Genomic DNA, 16794 nt, shown 5'->3' with positions numbered 1-16794 from the left:
TATTATCAGAAAGTGACTGATTTTATTGAAAAGAAACATCCCGAAAAGGTTCACACTGGCCGTATTGCTGCTCAGAGTAATGACATTTGCCTAAGTCATTTTAGAAACATTTTAAAAAGTAGGCAAAGCCAAACCTCTTTGGATAGATATTTTACCAAGCGACTCTATCCAGTGAAAGTGCTGGTGGAAGTGAAGGAAAGAAAACAAAAATCAGTAAATAAAAATTTTAAAAAACTATAAATATATAAAACAACAATAATTTTTTAAAAATAACTTAAAAAAATTGTTACATTATGTTATGTAAGTTCTCTCTCTCTTCCGCCACCAGTTTGCACTTCCACGTTGTCTATCCTCAAAGGTAAGGTGCAAATAAAACTACATTTTTTTTTAAAATCAATTATTATTCTATTATGGTTATTTATACATTTACAACTACAAAACGCATTTTTCAGTGTTTTCCTTACTATTTTTTTAACGTACTACTTAGCTTTAATTTGAGTGTATTTTTCGTGTTGGAACGAATTATTTGGTTTTACATGTAATCGTATGGGGAACAATGATTCACCTTACGACATTTTCATGATATGGTCTCAGTTTCGGAACGGATTAATTTCGTATCCTGAGGTACCACTGTAAATGTTAAACAAAATGTAATCAAAAGTTGTACAAAAAATAATTAAATAATTTTATGATTTGCTGTATTTATATACACAAAATATAGAATCTGAAATCAGTGAATGAATATAGATACTTTCACAGTTTCTTCTATTTCTAAACATCATATTATCTATATACTGTCAATTTTTTTACCTTTGTCCTCAATTGTTCGTAATACACCATAAATATCAGGTCTTCTATGCATCCAAACAGGCATTTCTTGTCGAATGTTTCTCAAATATCCTAAATCAATTTCAGCAGTAATGACATCAGTTCCTTCTTTGCAACATGCTATGCAACAACCCCAAGGATCAATAACCTAGAATAATAAGTAGCTTTTATTATTATTTTATCTTTTCGTATAGTACATTAAATAATAATATATTCACCATAGCATGACCATAAGAAACTCGTTTTGGATTATGACGACCTGTTTGAGCAGCGGCAATTACATAACATTGTGATTCAATAGCTCTTGCTCGAAGTAAAGGCTAAAAATTTTATTTGACTATTATTAGCATATTCATAATAATAATTAAATAAAAGTATTTAACTACAAATAAAACTTTGATATTTAGTTATGTAAATAAAGAATTAATGATGCAATTTTACAAAATAATGTAAAAATATATTATTTTTAGATTATTCTAGAGTTAGTAATGTTATTACATACTTCCCAATGTGCCATACCAGTCGTTTGAGTAAATGCTGATGGATAAGTCAAAATTTCTGCTCCAGATTTTGCCAAAGCTAGTGAAAATTCAGGAAATCTTAAATCATAACACTATGTATGTTAGTTAAGGAGAGAGCATAAATACATCTGATAATTATTGAGAAAAATTTAACCAAAGTATAAATAATAAAATTCTTGCAATAGAAAAACAATTTAATAATAATCAAAATATTCTACACAGATATTTAACATTAAGTGAATATTATTTCATGTATTCATTGTTAATCATTTATCTTTCTTTTTTAAACAATTTAAAAAAGAAAGATAAATGATTATTTAATTTTGAATACAATTTAATTGTATTCAAAATTAAATAATTAACTGAAATTAATAATTTATAAATTATATTCAAACATGTATTAAGAATTGTTGATAAGTAATTCTTGTCTTTAATTACTTATACTTCTGTCAACTTTAGATGTTCTTGTGAACTAGGACTTGTTATCAGTGTAACAAGTCCTAGTTCACAAGAACATCTAAAGTTTCAAATTTTTCATCAAAGTTTCAAAACAAGGGAAGAGAAAAACACAGTTTCAAATTAAAACATATTTAATGTAATGTAATCCTGTATGCCACTACAATCCAGCATTTTGGGCCAAAGCCCCTCCTCAGCAAACATTACAATTTTATATTTTAATATAACCATATATTTCTTCAAAGAATTACCAATGCACCATTCCATAGGGCAATTATCCCTACATACCATCTCATGGGGACAATTGTCCCCGTGGAATGGTGTGTAGGGATTATGTTACATTAAATATGTTTTAATTTGAAATTGTGTTTTTCTCTTCCCTCAGTGCAACAAGTCTTAGTTCGCAATAGCATCCAAAGTCAACAAAAGTATAATATATGTATTAAAAATAATCAAATAAATTAGCACTAATATTTTAAAAAGGATACAATTCCCATCCCTATCTTTCCTACTGGAGATGAAACAGGTTTTACTATTCTTGATCCTGGAACAGTATAATCGGATTCACACAAGCGCATTCTTCCTGGTAAATCAACATCAAACATGTGAATTTTACGATATACTTCTACAATATTTCCAGAACTATCTAATATAACATGAGCATTCTGAACACGCTTTTGATCAGTCTGTGGCCCCTGAAATTAAATAAATAAATTATAAAATTATGATTTTTATATCTTTTTCAGTTTTGTTTATTATTTTTTTTTTATAATTTAAAATTTTGTAATTAACTAGTATTATTTATAAATCTTTACAAATAACAATAAGCACTTGTTCTATGTTAAGGTTAGGATAAAGGTCATATCAGTATAATATATTTCAAATCATCATAAATAAAATAAATTGTAATGTATTTCATATATAAACATCTCCAAGCCCAATAGTTATATTAAAACTAAACAATTGGTAGTAGTGGTAATATAGCCCGATTTAAACCTGCAATTGTTTGGCTTTAATTTAATGTATTTCACTAGGATACATTCTAAGTACACAAAGATTAAAATCTTTCATAAAATAATAGAAAAACCCTACACAAAATATACATACTATAAAACCTCACTTATGTGGTCACCTTCAAGATATACAATTTCTAGCCACATAAAGTGACGGTCATCTAGATAGAGTTATGAGAAAACTGACATAGAAGAATACATATCCTTTTAATAACAAAGTTAATAAAACCATACCTTCTACTAATTGTAATCTTGCTCATGTACCCCATTTAATGTTATTAATCAGTTATCATCAATACATACAAGTTTCAAAGTGATTACAATAAGGGATTTCTATTGTATTTATTCTGTAAATTTTTACAAAAAATACAGTATACATCATTTGTTAATAACATGCTAAGTAATGATACAAACCAATACCTTAAATATAAGAAAAATTCACATTAAAAAACAGTGAAATTAATGTCAGATAAAGCTATCATTATTAAATTGACTTCATTTTAAATGAAGTACAGTTTTTATTCAATACAATAGGTGATTGGTTAACAAACATAATTCATTCCAAGATAGTGTTTGCTATCCAAATTATTCATTAACCGATTATCAATTTAACATAGATTTTTCTGGAAATTTGATTAATTCATTCTGGAGGCTCCCCAAAAAAGAAAAAAATTATATACTTTCTTACTATATTTATTTATATGTAATAATGAAAGTATATATATACATAGTCTTGCATTTTTATCAGTCGTTTTTTTTTTCATTTGTGGGGCATTAAAGAATCTGTCCATTTGTCAATTGCTTTTCTCTCTTCTTCAGGATTTTTCAGAAGTAATTAATAGCATTGTCATTGTAGTGATTCCCAAGCCTATTAACCTCAACTTGGTTTGGATGCTATTCTAAGATTGTTGTTCTGACATCTCCCACTTCTTCAAAAGATCTTTAATAGCAGATGTCAGCATTGATTCTCTTTCATCTTCCTTTTTTTCAGAAGAAAACACATCTCGCTGAGTTTCTTGTTGTTCTTCATTCAAGAATTCTTGGAGTTCTGTTGTCAGATCAGTTTCAGGTTCCATTATGAGCTTTTCGATGTCATCTTCATTCACCTCCAATTCCAGATCTCTAGTAGTACGGTACTCACAATTTCATCCATAATTTCAGGGGCATCATCTCTGTCTCCCTGAATGCAGGAGGAACACAGCTTTTGCCAAGCAGAATTCAACTGTTGTTAAGTAACTTCTGACCATGCCTTTTGAATGAACCATATAGCTTCAAGAATATCAAGTTTTTCTTTCCAAAACATTTTTAATGTAAATATCACTTATGGTAGCTGCTACTTCGTTGTGAATGTGTCTCTTTAATCCAATCAATTCAGTTCAATTTCAGTATGTCAAAACAATAAAAGAAGTATCTAACCTGAAAACTGTATTGATAGTCTACCAAACTGAATTGATTGAATTAAAGAAACACATTCACAATTTTTAATGTAATTGTTGAGGAGAACTGGCATGCTTCAAAACACCAACAAAACAGTGCTCGAATATACAATTTCTTGAAACCTGCAATAACTACCTGATCCATTGACTGAATCAATGAAGTGATATTTGGAGACAGAAACTGAACTGTCAGCCAGGGACAGCAAATTATCTTCAAGGTCTTTTGGGTGTTCTGGTGCATTGTCCAATAGCAAGTGCTTTCAATGGCAACTCATTGGTCTGAAAGTAATCCTTTATGTTTGGAGCACAAAGTTCAAACAACCATTGTTTGAGTGATCTATGCCCTTTTATTTGATCTCCACATCAATGGCAGTCTTTCTTTAATTATGGAAATTTTTTTGAATGCTCTAGGGTTCTCAGAGTGATAAACTAGAAGTGGAATAAGCTTAATATCACCATTAGCATTAGTTCCCAAAAGTAACATCAATCAGTCTTTCATGGGTTTATGCTCAGGAATATTTTTCTTGTCTTTCACAATGTAGGTACAATTTGGCATGCACTTCCAAAATAAACCATTTTCATCACAATTGAAAATTTGTTGTGGACAATATTCTTCTTTTTTAATGAATTCTTCAAATTTGAGACAGAACTTCTCAGCTTCTTCTTTATCTACACTAACAGACTCACTGTAAATTACCATATGTTTAATGCCAGATCTTCTTCTAAACTTTGCAAACCATCCAGTAGCCTTGAATTCTATCTCCTCATATGACAAATGTGGAGTTTGTTTCTTCAGTTTTTCAAAAACTTCTCTAACTTTCTCTTGAATGATAGTCATACTAGTTACATCTCTCTTCATTTCCCTTTCTTTTATCCAAATTAAAAGTAATCTCTCCATTTTTAACTGGATGGGACATCTTTATTTCTCAGATGTGATTTTCATTACTCCTTTAGATGCTTGAGTCTTCCTGATTATATCTTTCTTAGCTATTATTGTGCCTACTGTAGACCTGCTTGATCAAGCCATTCTGCTTAGCAACATTAGACATCTGCCTACTCTCTACATTGGCTATTATCTCTTGCTTGGTTTCTATGGTGAGTGCAGTTCTTGACATTACACTGTTTTTAGGCACCATAATATTATCAATTTTTTTTTTTACATATAAAGTTCAGAAATACACTTACTTAAAATTTAGAGAACAGAAATCAACTAGCACACAAAAAACTTAAGTAAATGTGAGACCTGGATGAAATTTGAAATTTGGGTGCTAAAATATTAACAAATATCCAATGTAACAATTAAACTCTCACCTTTCGAAAATAAAAACTGACATAAAACTTAACAAGTGCCCAACAGTCTTGAAAAGACTATAAATAATTCTTTCTGTCAGAAAGGTAAACAAAATGCTGGAATTACAAGGGAGAGTTTCAAAGTTTGAAGGAATACTTTGTGATCAGTATTGGTTTGAGCATTGCTGTCAACATCTCCTATACTCCAAAAGGTTTCAAACTGTCACCTGGAGACAAGGGAAGAGCAATTGGTATTCACTACTTTACATCGCTTCTTCTGTTTGTTCTGTGAGGTGTTCGTTATCCAAACATGTATTTGTTGTCTGAACATAAAAATTTTTCGTGAAAGTGTTCGTTGTCCAATTTGTTTGCAGTCTAAACTATTTGTTAACCGATCACCCACTGTATTTTATTTCTAAATTCATTTCAACATTAATTTATTAAAATACTCTTTTTCATCCTTAATGTATAGTTTTAAACAATTCAAATTATCTCAGTATGCACTTCTAGAAAGTTCAGATACTATATAGTTCTAGGTTACTACCTTTTTTGCAGATAATGACTCTACAGAATTTATAAAATTACAATTTTTATAAAAGAATATAACAAAGCAATTACTAATATTTTATTCTGGTAAATATATTAGTAATTAAAAGTTATTCTGGCAAAAGAACATTAAAATTTCTTTCTTTTAAATAAAATAGTGTATAAATTTATAAAATAACACTCAATAAAATTATTTTATACCACTTCAATGAGTTAGATAATGTTGTTAATCATTATATCTCTACCTGCATTACTATAACAAGTTAATAAACTCCAAATACCTTTAAAATGCAGTCTATTTTAAAAAACTTATCGAACTGTTAGTTCGATCCTGAAGAAGGTCTGTTAATTTGACTGAAAACGTTCGATAAGTTTTTTAAAATAGACTGCATTTTAAAGGTATTTGGAGTTTATTAATATTGTTAATATTTCCATAAATAAAAAAAAAAAAAATTATTAAATTTGAGACTTATTTGACATCTATATAAATATAATATTAAGATTTTAAATCATACCGTTTCATGAAAACCACCAAGTGACAACCAAATGGAATTATTTTTTGCCAGTTCTTTATATTTGGTTATAATTGGTCCATTTAATGGTTCTGATAATTTTATTGACTGATCTTTACTTTCTCCTACTAAATCAAAGCATTCAGGGAGAAAAACCATCTAAAATAAAAACAATTATTATTTTTCATGTATAATATACTGTCTTCATATTTTCAAAAACATAAAATTAATCTATCTGTGATTAAGAAATAAGTTATGAAATGAAATCATAAAAATTTATAATTCTATTTACATATAAACTTTATAAATTTCATTAAAATGAAATTTATAATTTATTTAAAATAAATTTATTATAATTTACATGAATAAGCTACAAAAAAGACAAATATGGGCATGCACAGGGCAAGCTTTATATCCAAGTTTAAGAACTACTGTTTCTCAATTTTATTACAATACTATTTAAATTTCACCTATATAAATGTAAAAATCTATATATTAAGAATTGGCCAACAGGAGAGGTATTGTGTTTCATCAGGACAATGCCAGGTCACACCAAGCAACCTGGCGTTTCAAGTGACCAGGATCTGTTTCATCAGGACCTGGCACCAAGCGATTACCATCTTTTTTATCATTGCAAAACTTCCTTAGTGATAAGCAATTGGCATCAAAATTGCTTAGTCTAATTTTTCACCAATAGGGACCAGGGTTTCTATGAGAAAGGCATTATGAAGTTACCTTTAAGATGGCAACAAATTATAAAACAAAACAGTGCATATTTGACCCAAGTTGGCCAATCCGAACCATGTTAAATAAAGTCTTGAAATAAACGTGAAAATAATGGATTTCTTTTTTCCCCAACCTAATATAAATGTAAAATCTACAGTAGATATATATATCTACTGTATATGTATATCTTTCTACTTAACATTTTTCCAAATTATCTCTTGGATGAAGTAGGTGCCATTCAAGTATTACATTCGCAAAAATTTGCCTTTTTTGATCCCTCTTCCTCATCATCATCAATCATCATAAATCAAAGTAACCCTCTTCTAATTATGTCATCAAGTCAGAAATTAAAACCATTTGCAAATACACAGACAATGTTTCTGTTTCTGAAACTCCTACATCATCTTATGCCAGGGTGCTTTCATAAAACATTTTGGAATTTTTGATGAAGGATTCCTCCATCTATGATTAATATTTTACCAGTTTATTTCACTATTAAACTTTACAACAACCTCTGTAGGATGGCTTCTCAACTGATGTTCCTGCATATTAAACATAGATAAATTTGAGACATAGATAAAACATAGATAAATTTGAGAAACCAATTTTATTTAGTAAATGTGGTAAATATTTAAAGATGAATTATAATACACTATATAAAGTGAATAATAATGAATTTTTTAGAAAATTTAGTCTCCAGTTCACCACAATCTTCATTTTTCAGACTAACAGATAAATTCTCAGATAAATGGCATGGATATAAAATGGCATTTGTTGAAAACTTGAAACTTCACTTGTTAAAAAAGTGATACTGATGAGGATTGTTAAGTCTAAATGCATTTATCACAATAAAGACATTGGAAAAAAGTAAATAAAGTTTTAATTGATTAATTTTTATTTTAATATTAGTTTTAAAATAATTTTATCTCGGATGAACAGTTGGAAAGAAAACTTATATTTTTAACAGTTAATTGTCTTATTCAATAGATAAATTCTTGTTGGAGGAAACATAAGAATATTAAAGATAAATAATATAAAATTTAAAAGGAATGCTATAATAATAATGCAGTCATTCCCACACAATTTTGTGTTGACCAGAGATAAAAATAAATGATGGGTGCAATCTTACATGTCTTAAGACTCAACCTCATTCCTCCCATCATCAGCATTCATCAGATATAAACAAAACTCCTCCCCATAAACTAACATAATACTTGAATGTTCCTAACCTACCTTTTCTAACACTAGCCTTCACTTGACAATAATTAGATCATTTTTGGAGCTCTAAATGCCAGAGTAGGAAATTTAATGGACACAAGGCACAAAAGCTCAGCTAATGCCATAGTAAACACTAGACTCAACAAAAATATTACCATTAACAAGAATGGTAGTTAATTGATACATCTTGTTACAGCAACTGACCTTTTAATTCTGGATGGTTGTATTAAAGATAACATTCCTGCAGAATATACATTCACATCTTCCAGATGTAAATCAATCATACTACATCTTTTTTTCCCATTCCTTGCTGAATATGTGCAGAAATTCAATGTCATTGAATTTACACTGTCATTTGGATCACTTCCTAATACAACTCAACATGACACTAGTTTAAGAAACATAGCTATCTCTTTCTGAAGCCCACAAGACTAATATTACATCCAACAATCGCCTAAATATTTGAGCTATAATATGGCTATAATTAAATAAATAATACAAATAAATTTGGTACTAGAGGTAGTTAGGTGTCATCTCTTATGTAAATTAATAATTATAATTTCAACACAGTAGAGCCTCGATTATCCGACTCAATTGGGGACTGGGTTGGTCGGATAATTGAAAAGTCGGATAACCGAAAAGTATGAAAAAATCCATTATTAGTGTAGTATATCAGTATATCGCTATTAACCTACTTTGCGTTGAATTTTCATCGATGTTAAGCCTAACAAAAATTTTTTAAAATAATAATCGTTGCTATTGTATCGTTAAAAATTAGAAAATTAAGCCTCGTTTAAATACTGGCTCCCATTCATGGTCGATCCAGTGTTGCCAGCTAAAACACACAAAAATAATATTAAAGTAGCCAAGACATAGCCAAATATTGTAGCGCCACATCACTAGCAGACATTTGAAATTTGCCGACTAGGACGGTCGGTTAATCGGGGGTCGGATAATCAAGGCTCTACTGTAATTTAATAAATAATTAAAACCCTTCTGAAAGAAATAACTGACCCAGGGCAGGGTATGAACCTACAGCCTCTGCTTGCCATATGGTGTGCTACCAACTGCACCACCCAGACCCCAAGCCAGCCTTTGCTTTCAGAAGTATTTAAATTTCGATATAAATTTCAATATAAATTTTGATTTTCTTCCAGAAGGTTCTAAATTATTTATTAAATTATTAAAATTATAATTATTAATTTAGATAAGAGATGGCACCTAATGCTTACCTCTAGTACCAAATTTATTTGTATTAATTATTTGATTATAGCCATATTATAGCCTGAATATTACGCAATTGTTGGATTATATTAACTCATCAGGCTTTGAGATGTGTATTATATTACATCCAATGCATTCAAGCAATGGCTATAACTGTAACAAGTTCACCAATGAAGCCAAAAATGTTAATTGAGACATTTGACTTATCCTGTCTATTCTGACCAACTAGCCCATGATTATCAACTACAATATCATTACCCAAATCCTTTCACTGTTATCAATTTAATAAATCTTGAATTTAACAATCAATGTCACATTGTAAAACAGATGGCAACTCACAACTTTTTGGAGCATAAGTATCTTAGTCAATCTAAAGAATTATATCAACTCCAAACATATATACTAGTGTCAAAAAAACAATAATAATTGTCTAGTAAATAATTGGTTTATGTTTAAAGTAAAAAAGTTGTGTATTTAAAAAAGTAAAAGTTAAAAAAACTTTAAAACTCTTGAAAAAAAAATAATCATGAGAAATTATGTTTTTCAATCTTGAAGATAAAAATTGAGAAAAGATAATTTCTTGTGATTGGATTTTTGTGAGAAGTTTTAAAGCTTTTATAAAACTTTTACTTTTTTAAATATACAACCTTTTTATCTTAAACAAATATACCAATTCCATTGTTTTAATTTTTACAAATATTTGGTTTATATGTGTTAATGAAGATATGCCTCAATTTAGTTATGTTGTCAAATAGATCAACCAACTATCTTCCCTACCAGCAGCTAGAAAAATTCTCTCTTCTCTAAAAAAAATAAAGCTATTTCTGGATACAATCAATTCTGAGCAGGATAATAAAAACCTTCCCAACTGGCTACTTGAAGCAATTAAACACATTCTAAATGATTGCAAAGTGACCTATTAGCACCATTTCTCATTAACCAAAATGTGATTGATTTAAATCAGTAAAAATGAAGAAAAAAGAAAGAAACAGATTTAAAAGACAATTATTTGAACATATTTATATAAAAAGGCAAAATAATAGAATAAATAATAATTTAGGAAGAGAAATCCATCAAACATGCATCGTCTATAGAGGGAGTAACATGTAAAGACCTTAAAGGAAAGAGATAAGTCTAATAAGATAGAATAAAGGTGCTGGATAAGCGAGTAATAGCCAATTTTAATCCTTTTTAGAAAACTTTAAATTTTAAACAAGTTTTTTATCCTTTTTTATACAGGAAAGTTTCCTTCAGAATTAACATTATGTTAAGAACAATTATAGGGATGCTTTATGGCTATACTTTTGTGTTAATGATAGACAATAAGGAATCTGTAAGTTATGTTATGTCTTAAATACAATTGTCAGTTATAATCTTGTTATAAATTTTTTTAAATAAGTTTATTTAAAAATTTTTGTTATAGAATTTTATTGTAAACCTGCCTTCAGGTAAAACACAAATATAGTGTGTACAGGTGAAAAATAAAGTTAATTTTTGTTTTTCTGAATAATATTGCCTCTATTTGCTAAAATGGAAACACAGTCAGTGTAATAAGTCCTATTAATATTCAAAGTGCAATGTAGACAATGATATAATAAAGAATTTAATAAAGTAAGGACATAGAGGCAAAAGAATTAATAAATGAACTTCTCTCATTGATTGCGATATTCTCACATATATCTTCAACAATTGGCTAATTTCTTCAAGATAACGTCATTCAATCAAAAGTTAGATCAGTTAAATGTTGCTGTCTTGTCCATTTAGTACATTGTTGACATTTCATTGCTATGGTAACTGCTAGTGTAAATGAGTGAACCAGATTGGACTGTTCTAGTATGTAAAGGAATGTCGACTTTTTCATTGGTTTTTATTCTGGAATTGTACCTTAAAACCATGATCTATAGTCAAGGTTTTAGGATACAGTTCCAGAATAAAAACCAATAATAAATAAATGGAACAGCATCAGGAATAACATTATTTATGTAAATCTCACTGCAATGTACTAAAAGTGTGCCATTTTATTGATCATTTTTGGTAACTTTAAAGTTATTATTACCAGTATATCACAGAGAAACAAAATGTGATCAGAATATGCATAGTTAATTTTATCTCATATCAGTTTAACTTTTTAAAACAAAAATATGATAATTATTTTGGATATTTTCAACAAGCTCTTGGCTACTTTTGAAATACTTTTGGTGACCACTTATTGAAAATATCTGGAACTCTCTATCCTGCACATATGTAGTTGGTTTATTACAAAGACTGACCACACATGATAAATTTTACAAATATAACATTGTACAGTACAGGCCATGACCTTTAGTCAAGGTTTTAGATAACTGTGTAGTCTTAGGCTATTATTGTATTGTACAGTATTGTATTGTATTGTATAAATAAATAAATAATTTATATTTAAATGTCTAATTGACACTATTTATTCTTAAATTCAAAACCATAAAACTATAAAATAATTTTATATAACATAAGTTATACTTTTATATATTTAAAAGATTTTAGAAATATTTCTTAATAGATACACTCTTTGTAAAGTAGAATTAATTAAAAGTTTACAACCTCAGCTCCTCTTTTCTTTGCTTTTTCAATTAAAGATTTACATATTTCAAAATTTTCTTCTTTATTTGACTTGCATGTCAATTGACATACAGCAATTAATGCTCTATCATTCATGTTTTTTTCAACACTGTATCTGAAATAAATAATTTTAACACATTACAAAATATATACATATAAAAAAATAATAAACCAAAAGATGTCTAAATGTACACAAATGTTATGGGAAAGAGTATTGTGACAATGTATGCACATGCCCATTCTTTAAATAACAATACTAACTTACCTTTTTTTGATCTTTTAATGATTTTATACAGTACCCTAACTTATGTGATTTTCAAATCTCGTCGATTCATCTTTTGTTTGAAACTATTGATTACTCACTCCCCCCACACAGCTTCAGCTTACATGTTCAGATGTGTTGTGCGGAATCGACACATAGCTACAATTTATTTTGTGTTATTGATTTCTGTGTTTGTTATATCTATGGAGACTTGAGAGACTCTATGTGGTGATTTCTTGTAACCATGAACAAATCAAAAGACAAGATAAGATTAACGAGAACATTTATTAGCTTACATATATCCGACTTGGATTTTACACAAATTGCAAAATTATATCCCAACTTACGCGAATTTGACGTACGCGGTTATGACTCGGTCTCACCTATCACATAAGTTTGGGGTATTACTGTATTTTAAAAAGATTTTCTTACATATTTAACATTAAAAGATCTTTCAGATTTTGTTTTTTGCCACAATATTTAGATGCTATAAAACTTTCAAATTACAGTAGACTCTTTCTAATCCAGCCATTCCTTATATGAAGGGTGTCAGATTTGTGAGTGCTGGATTACTGAGAATATATAGATTTAAAGCCTACACATTCTCATAGACCTTCTGTACTATTTTTGGAAATAGGTGGAATAATACAGCACGCTAACATGCAATACTGTACACAGAAATGAAACCCAAGAAAACAGGAACATAGGACATGTAACTTGATTAACATTTTCATCAAAACTGATGTGCATAAGCTATTTATTACACTAGAGGATGATTGAGAGGTATGATTATTGGAGTTGGATTAGCAAGAGTCTACTGTCAATTTTAATATTATACAATGCTATTTTTATAAAACATTAATGACATAAAAGCATTCACCCAATGAGAAATTAGGCATGCAAACATTTTATCGTCATCAAAATAATAAATATTAAATTAGAAGTTTTCTTGAAAAACATCAGAAATAATGCAAACTTTAAAGCAGTTTGTTTTTGTAAAAATTAAATATAAGCATGGCCATCAAGAAGGGATGCTGAAGATTTTTCCCATCATCCAGAAAAAACTCATGGCCTGTTCCTACTCTTACAAATTTTTATTATTTTGACTAATAGAAAATAAAATCCTTAAGTCTGCTTTTCATTAATAAAAAAAAACATTTGATATATTTCATTTGTTCAAAAGAAAAAAAAGAGGCAAAAGAAACCTACTGAGAAGTAACGGTGGCCCATTCTATCCCAGGCCCCATACAAGTTTTCAACAGCTGTGAATATAAGGGCCCACCAGTGGCCAAGTAGATAAAAACTACTAAACACTGATAGCCAGTAGTGGATTAATCCCCATTATTGAGCTGGACGTGTGGAGTTTTCCAGGTTTTCTTTGCATCAGTAACACCTAAATAAAGGCTAGTTTCCCATAAAAGACCTCCCGGAAGGTCTTTTATAAGGCAGTGCAACATATGTGTGATCCTCAGCAGATTGCTATGTTGCATTGCTGTATACCAATAAAACCTAAATATAAGACCATAAATTAAATCAATAACTAATTAATTATTGAATGCATGAAGTAGCAAGTTCTTATTTATGTCATAAATTTATCTACATGCCCATTTCTCTCACAAATTCTTAGCTTTCTTCTTTCAAGCATCTATATTGGCAATTAGAGGTTACTAAAGCAGCTTGATGGCTTTTATCAGTATTCAATTCTCATAATATAGAGTTAAGAAATTTTTCTTCCCAAAACGACCCAGAGCAAATTATTACACATTAAAATCTGGACTTCAAAGAGGTTAATATGATGTAGTCAGACCATGTCTACTGTAATTTTCTAACAGACATGTAGAATAATTCTCAAACATACTGTCTTTGCAATGATGCAATGTCCTATCAGCAAAAAGGACAATTGCACAGGGCCTCTCACCAACAGGGGGCCCTAAACTGATCTTTTATAAGAAAATATTTCCACCAAAGAATAATGTCTGAAGTGAACATAGGCATCCATGTTCACTTCAGACATTATTTGAACTAGGAGGCCCCTGTACAAGGGGCCTCCTAGTTTCAATTTGCCTATGAAGCTATAACGCGCCACTGGGACTTTGTAGCCATTTATGCAGATAAAAAAATTAAAATATAATTACCTTCGACAAAGTCTTGCATCTACTCGTATTAATCTTCGATACGATTCAAGACGTGAGAAATAACGAAACTTAATGACAAAATTCATTCAGCCTCAATATTTACCTGAAACATTCAATATATCACTTTAAAAATTAATAAATGTGATTAATTTTCAAGCCATACCTTATATTTAGCAATGAACAAACAGTTGAATGTAATGATTGATGCTAAATTCTCATTATGCAATCAAAACACTGATGGCAGCCATTTTGAAGACTTCAGAAGCAGCCGACGTTTAATTTTTTTTTTTTTTTTTTTATACTGTACTAAATTTAAAATAAATGATTACATTTTATTTTATTAATGATATTTACGAAATAAAATTAATTATTACATATTTATATTTAGAAATAAAATTATATATTTGCCACCAAAAATAAATTCCTCTGGCTTTTTTAAACTCTTTCCGCCCTATGAGCCTCTTTTTAGCAAGCCCGTAATGGGTTTGACCATGCCCACAATGGAGCTATTAGATGGTAAGGAACGAGTCCGGCGTATTCGGATGTAACACCTCCCGGAAAACTCCTAAAGTGTTTTTAACACGTCCGGATCGATCCCGGATTCTCCAAGGCATTATGTAGTTATCTTAGCCGCTCGACCATCCGACCGTGGCTTTATGTATACATACTAAAATGACTTTTTTTAGTAGATTCTGTTTCATTTCGCTAAATCGAAAGTGGATACTTGTGAGCAGGTAATGGAGAATGGACCCCGATGCATTCGTGCAAATCATCCAAGAAAATTGTTTGAGATTCCTCTCGAACTTGAACCAGAAACTTTTAGAACGGTAAGCCGATGCTTTTGCACGTCGGCCGTCACGCCCTATGAAATTAAAAAGATTTTTTAACATATCCATCACAGATTCACAATGATATGATCAAATATATACTATATATATACTGGTTTGGTTTGATGGATTAACCAAGTCCATATGGGGTGGGTGGTCCTGTCGATCACCACCCGCCCATCTCATTGTAGGCTTGTGCATACACATGATTTTTATGAAAAAAAATAAAATATGCAAGAATCGAATAAAATCCGTAAATGCTTTTTTTAGTCAAAAACTGCTCATTTAAATAATTAACAAAAAAAAAACATTTTTCTTTTAACTATTGAAAATTCCAACTACAAAGCCATAGAAATTCAGATAAATTGCAGCACGAAAGGATTAATTAATGCAGAAATAACATTACAGTAATAGATTATATAAAACTAGCAGCGTAAAAGTAACGATAACGAAGATTAAGATTATTACATTATAGCCAATCTTACCCGTTTTCACAGAATGCAAAAATTAGGTCCCGGTGTTTCCAAACTAATTAGAAAATTTTTAGATGGGTCTAATATTATGTTCGATTACCCGCAAAAACGCAAAAAACAAAAACCGCATCTGCGCCTGTAAATCTTGCACGTCGCTTTCTCTTAATGATGAATTATTATTAAACTGTTCCAAAAATAAAACTGAAATTCTCAAGACAAACCGACAATTGCGAAACAAGTAAAAATCTATATTAATATCATTTATTTCGAATTTAAATTAAAATATCTTTATAACATAAACTTATTTTTCAGTCACCAACAGATTCTCGGAGAACACAACTATCAATACAACGTTCAACAGAATCTTGGGAATGTGATATCTGTTTCGCTCCAAATTATACCAATCCATTTCGATGTTATTTATGCGACAGTTTGCGACTCGAGTCTTTAAAATGAACTGACGAATTCAAAGATTTCATTGCTTTACATAAATGCACTTCAAATCTGAAATATTTTAATTATTGTTGTATCAATTATATACATATAAACAAAATTATTTACTGATTTAATACAGTGGTACCTCAGGTTACGAACGCCCCAGCATACGAAATTTTCAGGATACGACATGAAATTCGAACATATTTTTGCTCCACGATACGAACAAAAACTCACCATACGACGTTACATTAGTTCGCATTTTTCATTTGTTTTTCTTACTACAGTTATTTTTTT

The 16794-nt window shown here is 29.6% G+C and overlaps 1 protein-coding gene across 1 annotated transcript in view; it reads right to left on the bottom strand.

Annotated features, from left to right (window-relative positions):
• LOC111613957 (nitrilase and fragile histidine triad fusion protein NitFhit-like) overlaps positions 1 to 15030 on the bottom strand; it is a 19540-nt gene extending 4510 nt beyond the window's left edge. Inside the window, exons 1-8 of the mRNA XM_023355308.1 lie at positions 14926 to 15030; positions 14763 to 14865; positions 12348 to 12480; positions 6606 to 6761; positions 2294 to 2500; positions 1331 to 1441; positions 1047 to 1148; positions 811 to 976 (exon numbers count right to left, since the gene is read on the bottom strand). Of these exons, the coding sequence (XP_023211076.1) occupies positions 811 to 976; positions 1047 to 1148; positions 1331 to 1441; positions 2294 to 2500; positions 6606 to 6761; positions 12348 to 12480; positions 14763 to 14848 (961 nt within the window). The 5' untranslated portion in view covers positions 14849 to 14865; positions 14926 to 15030. The remainder of the gene's footprint in view (positions 1 to 810; positions 977 to 1046; positions 1149 to 1330; positions 1442 to 2293; positions 2501 to 6605; positions 6762 to 12347; positions 12481 to 14762; positions 14866 to 14925) is intronic.
• Positions 15031 to 16794: the final 1764 nt, after the last annotated feature.

Source organism: Centruroides sculpturatus, unplaced genomic scaffold (assembly GCF_000671375.1).
Source record: "Centruroides sculpturatus isolate CEXI.00-Female unplaced genomic scaffold, Cexi_2.0 scaffold2000, whole genome shotgun sequence".
NCBI classification, from domain to species: Eukaryota; Metazoa; Arthropoda; class Arachnida; order Scorpiones; family Buthidae; genus Centruroides; species Centruroides sculpturatus.
This window is presented reverse-complemented; position numbering and strand designations above follow the sequence as displayed.